Source organism: Aspergillus brasiliensis, assembly GCF_001889945.1.
Source record: "Aspergillus brasiliensis CBS 101740 unplaced genomic scaffold ASPBRscaffold_23, whole genome shotgun sequence".
Lineage (NCBI taxonomy): Eukaryota > Fungi > Ascomycota > Eurotiomycetes > Eurotiales > Aspergillaceae > Aspergillus > Aspergillus brasiliensis.
This window is the reverse complement of record NW_027137464.1, coordinates 187,187-195,020: the sequence shown is the minus strand read 5'-3', so window position 1 is coordinate 195,020 and position 7,834 is coordinate 187,187. Positions and strand designations below refer to the sequence as shown.

At 43.3% G+C, this 7,834-nt stretch overlaps 3 protein-coding genes across 3 annotated transcripts; 1 reads left to right on the top strand and 2 right to left on the bottom strand.

Annotated features, from left to right (window-relative positions):
• Positions 1 to 785: 785 nt before the first annotated feature.
• ASPBRDRAFT_201265 (uncharacterized protein) lies at positions 786 to 1,264 on the bottom strand (the record flags this gene model as incomplete). Its single annotated transcript, XM_067621530.1, has 3 exons — positions 786 to 956; positions 1,009 to 1,048; positions 1,101 to 1,264. The coding sequence occupies 3 exons, from the start codon at positions 1,262 to 1,264 to the stop codon at positions 786 to 788; spliced, it is 375 nt and encodes a 124-aa protein (XP_067473419.1).
• A 478-nt stretch (positions 1,265 to 1,742) lies between these two features.
• Positions 1,743 to 2,447, bottom strand: ASPBRDRAFT_69998 (uncharacterized protein; the record flags this gene model as incomplete). Its single annotated transcript, XM_067629051.1, has 3 exons — positions 1,743 to 2,103; positions 2,190 to 2,308; positions 2,385 to 2,447. The coding sequence occupies 3 exons, from the start codon at positions 2,445 to 2,447 to the stop codon at positions 1,842 to 1,844; spliced, it is 444 nt and encodes a 147-aa protein (XP_067473418.1). The 3' UTR covers positions 1,743 to 1,841.
• Positions 2,448 to 4,327: 1,880 nt separating this feature from the next.
• ASPBRDRAFT_49222 (uncharacterized protein) lies at positions 4,328 to 5,204 on the top strand. The gene has a single exon (XM_067626282.1). It carries the CDS (start codon positions 4,366 to 4,368, stop codon positions 4,981 to 4,983), a length of 618 nt encoding a protein of 205 aa, XP_067473417.1. The 5' UTR covers positions 4,328 to 4,365; the 3' UTR covers positions 4,984 to 5,204.
• The last annotated feature ends 2,630 nt before the right edge of the window (positions 5,205 to 7,834 follow it).

Here is a 7,834-nt window from a genome sequence, read left to right as displayed (position 1 = left end):
TCACAAAAAGTAGGATGTTTAAAATTAATAATAGGTATACATTTAAAAGTATTACTCTGGATCTAAATTATAAAGACTCTATTCTAATAAACTATTATCCTGTCTTGTCTACTTTTCTTGCATTCTAAAGGAGATTATAGAAAGCTGTTCATTAGAGTTAACAGAAGTACTAGTATTGAAACTAATATTATTTAAATCTTACAAAGGGAATTGATATATCTAAAGTAATTAATTATTTAGAACAACCAATTCACTTTTCAAGACTGTAACAGAGATCACTTACGTAGTGACATAGTGTAGAAAATGGAACCACCCCATCCAGGAAAGCACCTGAAACCTCCAAACGCCGGCTGCACCCGGGAAAATACTCCGTATGTCCTTCCACGGCCCTACAAACCTACATTGCCCATTATTTCCTCCCTCTAATGGGGATTTGTGCTTCATCCCAGCCCTGACAAACAGTCCCAGTCCGATTGTAGTAACAATAAGACCAATCGACGTCAGCACACATAAATCCTTAAAGTGACTCCCAGTCGTGAACGGTTGTAGTTTCGTCGTGCCAACCGATCCAGCGAGCTGCGCAAGAATATTTCCTATCCCGATCATGCGCGTAACCCAAGCCGACGCCATGGTCAGCTGTTCCAGACGACACACTTCATTGATTAGGATCTGTAGACGGAACTGGACTGGCTGCACGGCAAGATTTAGAGTGCATATAAATACCAACACCAAAGCCTTCGCTGTTTCACTCCTTTGCTCTCTCAGATCCGGCGCCCAGCCGAGCCCTACAAGCGATGCGACAAGACAATGACACCGGTAGCGACAATCATTTTTTGATGGCCGAATTTGTCACTTATTATACCGATCAAAGGCTGAACGAAAGTCCCTGCAAGTGGTCCGGCCATCCAGGTTAACCCCGTTGCCGCTTGGCTGATTCCAGCAGACAGCAGCTGCGCCTGGATATTACTGTCAGCTGGTAACTGTAATTTGTCTGGAGGGTCGTATTACAGATCCATATGAGGCCAAGAGAGCAAAGACAAGCTGGAGTCTGATAAAATGTTAGTCTCAAACCGCAGTTTTTCACCTAGTGAAAGACCCACGTCCCAAATCCACTAGCCAGAGCAAGTATTTCAAGATTATCTGCCGGCAGACTGGTACTTGGCAGCTCTTCCTGTGTCTCGTTTATGGCGATTAGATGTAGAGAATCCTCCTGGCTCTCATCGTTGTGGCCGGATACCGACCGTGTCGGGCTAGCCGAAACCATGGAGCCGATGTGCAAGTTTAGCCGCAGTTTTGAGCGAGACAGATCTTATGCAGAATCAATAATGATGAAAGAACCGGCTGTGAGAAAAGACAACATGGACTGCCACGGGGCTTGAGGTTCTCTACGCAAGTTCTCGTGCCAGGTTGCAACTGTGCTGCGGGGAGACTTCGGCGCTAAGATAGGAAAGATAGAAAGGTATCACGGGGCACGATGATTGATTGTCCTATGATTAGGTGGCCGGCAAAGTTATGTACATACGCTATAGCTGCCCTCACAATGTTTTACTAGTTATTACAAATACCAAAATAAGAATGTCTTGAATAGGCCAATAGGATCAGAATAGTAACTATGACCTCGGAAGCAACTAAAACACAGGCAATTTATGTACAGGTTTATTCCTCGCAAAGCCCTCTGGACATCACATGATTGTCCGTGTATTGCGCGGGATTTTCAACCTATCACCGAAACCTCTGAGGTTGCTGTATCCATTGTAGATGCCGGTGCCCAAACTTCGGAGGTCCGTCGAATTGACCTCTCACAAGCTCCTGGCGTTTCGAACTTAAAACCCGCTCCTGCTTTAGCTCGAGTTACCTTCTTCTGGCCAGACAACATGCATATCGGTTCCAGGGTGGGTGAATTCGATTGAGCCATTGATCATAGAAAAGGCAATTCCTATCCGGTGACGTTCGTCAGTGGCGGTATACAATCGAAATCTACGAGAAGTGGTCTTTAGTAATTCACCGTATAGGGGGTTGATTAGCGATTTCTGATCGAACATTGAGAATTGTCGTTCAGCTGCCCAGGCATTGAACTGCTCCCAGTTGACGCATGTCTTATACCTGTTGTATGTTAGGGCGGTTTTGTTCGAATTCCACGGCTCAAGAATTTTGGGCTGAAGGTCAAGACCGACATTGAAGATACATACAGGGTAAAATCTGGCTGAGGGAGACGGATACCGTCCTGCCAAAAAATGGTGCTGGCTGAGATATCGGGGTTGCACATTAAGGCTTGGCGAATATCATCAATACAATGCTCTATTTCGTACTACTGTGTTAGATATAAACCTAACACCTTTATTGCTTTTTGGTCGAATGGGAAAGACCTGTATGTTTTAACATACTGGGTTATGCGTTGCCTTGTTAATCTTCACTTGGCCGCAGCCCTTCTCGCTGGCTGAGCCCATTATAAGGCCGACTGACGCCTCAGGCGGGCTTGTCCTCCATCAGAAAGCCGTGGAGATTCATGGCACATAATTTTAGAACTGAGTATTAGTTAGCTCTCTTGGGCCAGGCTTTCTTCTTCTCTCGTCCACCTCCCTCTTTTGTCGTGAAATACAACTCCTGATTTTATATTCTTTGATCCTTTGGTCTTTTTTGAAAAACCGACAACATAATCCTGTATCAGCCAACCAAGCTCACACAAAGAACTCTGTACTGCTATAGCCCTGTTTCTGGCAATTTATATGGGACTCCGACTAGATCAACAGATCATAACCGAAACATGCAAAATAAAAAAGCCATCTGTGAATCATACACTAGGTATCACAAGCCGGTAAATGATCGATTGCTTCGAATTACATCATCATCACTACGCGCTAATTTTGTCATTGGCTTTGAGAGACCCCGGTAGTGAGCCAAGAGTTAGAACGAATACTTCCCGCAATAGCCACTACCGCAATAGCCACTACCGCAATAGCCACTACCGCAACAAGCACTACTCTCTTGGCAATGCTGACCATACCCACAGGAATACGACATCTATTCTTTTCCGAGCACATCCATTTTCTTTATAATTTTGAGGCCATTCATTTGACCATATTTCTGGTACTAACATCTCCACATTGACAGAATAGCAAATGAGCACATACATAAGGATCAAAATCCAGGGTTCTTCGTTAGCAAAGGGGTCATGCCGGGAATCGCTTGCACATTTGTAGAAAATATTTGTGACTGGGTCGAAAATGTGAAGAAAGTAATACCCATTCTTGACGATATATAGTATGAATTGCATAAGCGTTGGAGATGCATCTGCTGTCTCTCTGATTTCGGATTGAATGACCCTTCAACTTTAGACCTATTCCGCAAGATTAATCCACCGAGTTCGTTTTCTTTTGAAATAATAACAAAAAGAAAGATACTTAGTCTGCGGCCGTCCGCTGCTCTTCTCCAGAAGTCACTGTTGTTGTCAATATCATCATGATAATCATCTTCAATTTCATGCCAGATTCTATTATTATCCCATTCCTCATCCCACCGGCTCCACCGCGTTGAGTGTCCATCCACCCATGACTCTGCATTTTCTTCTTTCTAATATATGAGTTCAAATCATCATCATAAAGTTCCATGTCAATTTCATACAGTTACATGACTGCTTTGAAGTGACCGGCATCTAACTCCAATGCCCTATTGTATATTGTAGGGCTGTCAACTGATACATTATGGATGGATAGATGAATTCATTCACCCCGACACCTCGCATGTTGTCATCCCCGAACCTTAAATGCCATTATACGCTAAACTACTTTCGAAGAAGCTATGTCGGGGTCATTTCGTTTTGGGGATGTACCGTAAATTACCGGATTATTATGTTAGCAGAGAGATTTTTATTACCTGTAAGGTGAGAACCTGAATGTCCCATGTCAACTTTCCCAATCCTCACCTAGTTTTCTTGGTTGGCACTTCCACAGGCGGTCAAACGAATGAATTCGTAATGCCAAGATATACATACTGTATGGGAACCTTAATCTTCGAACATCAAATCCCTGGTTTTTTCCCAAATACAGCTTCTTTCACAGCGGAGTAATATGCCGCATTCGCTTGAGGGGTATAGGTGATACCTGTATATTATTGTATTACGATCATCGCTCTGCGTTCTGGTTTCCTCCCGTGGTTCGCATTTGGGGTAACGGGCACTTGGGATAGAATGGACTCGAGAAATTGGGGTAATAATCATAATCAGCATGTCTATCGCTTTGAAATACCATTTCTAGTTAGTGCTGACGGCATCATATCTAGCTATAAATATTTGACTCTGTGCTGAAGATGTAAAACCTAGCAACTTTCTTTTCATTTCTATATTCTGCCAACAACTATTAGGACAGCATGCCCATTATTCCTGCTCGTCGGTTCGCGATACAGCGACTACACGTCGGCCAGTCAATTAAGGTCATAGACTCCGCCGGAGGCCAGGTCATTGACACCTTCGCCTTTTCCATTCCGTCAACACCCACCTTTCCAACATATATGTCAATGACTCACACCCGGTCTACCTTACATAAACTTCTTCCGTCTATTCACGAGTCTTTCCTCGACAACAGACGGGATCCTATTTTAACAATTATTGAGGACACATCTCCTGGTATACACGACGTCCTCTACGCTGCGTGTTCTCCGGAGCGCTATCTCCAACTAGGCGCCGACAAAGACCATGACAGTTGCGCCAACAATCTTTACAACGCTGTACAACAATGCACAGAGCCTTCAATTAGTCACATTTTGAAGTTTCTTGAGAGTGGCTGGATGCCTGATCCATTGAATTTATTCATGAAGGTCAATATCAATGGAGCCGATTTGCAATGCTTGAACCCGGAAAGCAAAGCGGGGGATTTTATAACGTTGAAGGCAGAGCAAGAGTGTGTCGTAATCATGAGTGCTTGTCCGATGGATTTGAGCGCTTGTAATGGGGGCGAGCCTAGCAGCGCAAAATTCGAAGTCATTTGAGCTGGGATATTAGCTTATGTTTCCTTGAACTTTTACAATGCAGAATTTCAAGGTTAGGCCGCAAGCTTGTTTTGTCTTCGCCGCTAGCAAAAACCATGCATAATGTAATGCAGTTTTGTGAATAAATTCCATGAATTTGGATATCTGTACTGAAATACAGACTCGGAATCTGAAAAGCGGCCAGGGAATGTGGTTCAACGATCGCATCCCACCAGAGTTCACTTTTTTTTTTTTTTTCTAAATTTTTTTGTAAAGGCCTGAGATCATAGATATCGTTCGCTGGTCGAATGCCAACAGGCTTATCCTTATTTTTATGCCAGATAAAATATACACATATCTCGGCCAATTCATTAGTATAGATCCCAATGACTTGGGATGCTTTCTACAGTATCATATCAACCTTAGGTATCGCAGTCTCGTTATCCTGCCAGAACCATACACTAGCAATTTCGAGTGAAACAAAGAATGACCCCAAAGTCCACCAACCCCTTCTAGTAGGGAAATCTTCACAACAGGACAACAGTCAAATGATGTCCGATAAGTTCGAAACTAGTATCATTTAATAGTGCTTTATATACAGAATATAATAATATAATTTTCACTCTTTTAATTAATTATTATTAGACATGGCAAACGGGCGAGCCGGGCGAGCTTTAGAGGATCAGGGATCCGCCCGTTCGAGCTTCGAGCTCTGATTGGCCAGGCTCGGCTCGGGGCCGGGAAAATTTCTGATTAGCTAGGCTCGCCCGTCGAGCCTATTCGAGCTTGTCACGTGCTTCAGAGCGGAAAGACCTTCCTAATTAAGTTTAGTTTCTACCTAATCTAGTTAGTTTAGTTTACCTGAAATTTTTAATTTCAATGGTTTTACATCAATAGACATCCTATTAATAAAATATATATCTTTGAATATAATCTGACTTAAGCTAGAACTAGCCCAATTAGGAAGCTAAAAAAATACTAAAAAATATTAAAAATATCTATTCACTGAACTGATTCACTACATTCAATTAGTTTTTGAAAATATTGAAAATTAAATGAATTATTTAATAAAAATGATTTGTTTTGATTCAACGCGTAGCGTGTTTTTACGTGTAGGGTTGAACCGGGTTCAAGTGGGGCTTTGAAATACCAGAACTAATAGGAATGCTTGGCAGGCTCGCCGGGTAGCTCGAAGCTTGGCGGGCGAGCTTTAAAACTTTAAAAACCCGCTCGCGAGCCTTATATAAGCAGGCTCGGGGTCGTCTTGGCACGAGCCGAGCCGGGCGATCCCGAGCTTTTCGGACGAGCCTTGCCATGTCTAAAGTAGCATAACTCTTTAATTTATGTAAGTTTTCAAATCGAATCTATAATCTACATAATATATAATAATCTTTATCACATCTCTTATGTGATTTGTGCAAGTCTAAATCTATTATACATCTTAGAATCATAAAGTTAGGACAAAGTAAGTATGGGGCCATTGCCCTCATTTCCCCTAATAGAATAATGATAATGAGACAAACACTCACAATAAACTGAATAAAAATCCTCTCATCGACCCTCTCACAAGTAGCTGACACGAACAACCCATTCTCAACAAGACCTGCGGGATGACTGCGATGTAGAAGCCCACCTGGTACGGCGCAATCTGCTTTGCAAACACCAGGTTGCGGGTTGCGAAGCTTAGGCCGATCCCAGGGTTTTACTGTGAGCTCTTATAGCTTTCGTAGGAGGCACAACCTGTGGTGTCAACTTTTGATATGTGACCAGGTTAAATATTGATCCAAAGTTGATAATCCCAGCCTGCAAATTTCCGAATCTCCAGGCTGGAAGCCGCTCATATCGAGGCGCTAGAACAATTAACTCGAAACAGCAAGACATGGATCCACTGAGAGAAGCTAATTAGAGGAGGTTGAATTTTAGATGAGAGTAAATGGATTGGAGCCCTCTTTACTATACAACGTGGTTCTCAAAAAATGCAAGTCGAGTACGTCTTCAAGATCCTCCATTAGGCCTCCAACCAATACATTGCTCCACTGTCTCACGCGATGGACGATAAAGATGATGCTTTATCGCTTGTGATAAAGTTAGGCTGTGTTTCTAATGCAGCTGCGATTAAGTTGGCCGAATCGGACTTTTGTTCAAGCATTTTCAGTCCGTAAATGCAACTGGAAGCACGCCTGCAAAGATCTGAGTAATTGGTATTGAGATATACCCAATCATTCTGCTTGTTTAACACGTGGTGTCGTCTTGAGAGCCATGTAAGAAACACGCTACATGCCTTTTCGAGTGCCTGTACAAGCACATTCGTCCATGGCTCTGTGAGTAGAGGAGACATACTCAAAGCAGGATGAAACTCAGTACTGTCTCGAAACGTGTGACAGCCAGTTGAACAGGAAACTCGAGCCAGATCGGCTATTGCGTTGCTATTTGCTTTTTTCAGCTCTGGACAAGGCCAGATGATCGTCGAAGTGACCTCTGTAAGTTTGTCGACAGCGAGTCGTCATCTACCCGCTCAATATAATTGGCAGCCAATAGACAACCCAGATGCCAGTGCATGGCAAGTATAACATACCAGGACTGTACTCTCGCAGGAAGAGCCTGGTGATTGGCTATGCAATCGCGCATAAACTGATCGTAAGTTACAGTCCAATGTTGATAAACCAATAGTGTCGCAGAGATCAAATCTTCGACATCTTTCTGATCTGCCCACGCGTTGAGAGTCTGCAGCCTTGCAACTCTGCGCCACAGCAAAACCTTGACAGGGATCGCTTCCTGTAAGATTGCAAAAGCTTCACCTGTGCTACAAGGCCATCGAGCTTTGGCACCGCTGGGAAGCCGGGGGCTCAAAAGATAGGTCCCCCATAGCTCA

Bases quoted from the DNA above. Each gene is read 5' to 3' on its own strand.
- ASPBRDRAFT_49222 (XM_067626282.1), top strand. From the start codon at position 4,366: ATGCCCATTATTCCTGCTCGTCGGTTCGCGATACAGCGACTACACGTC.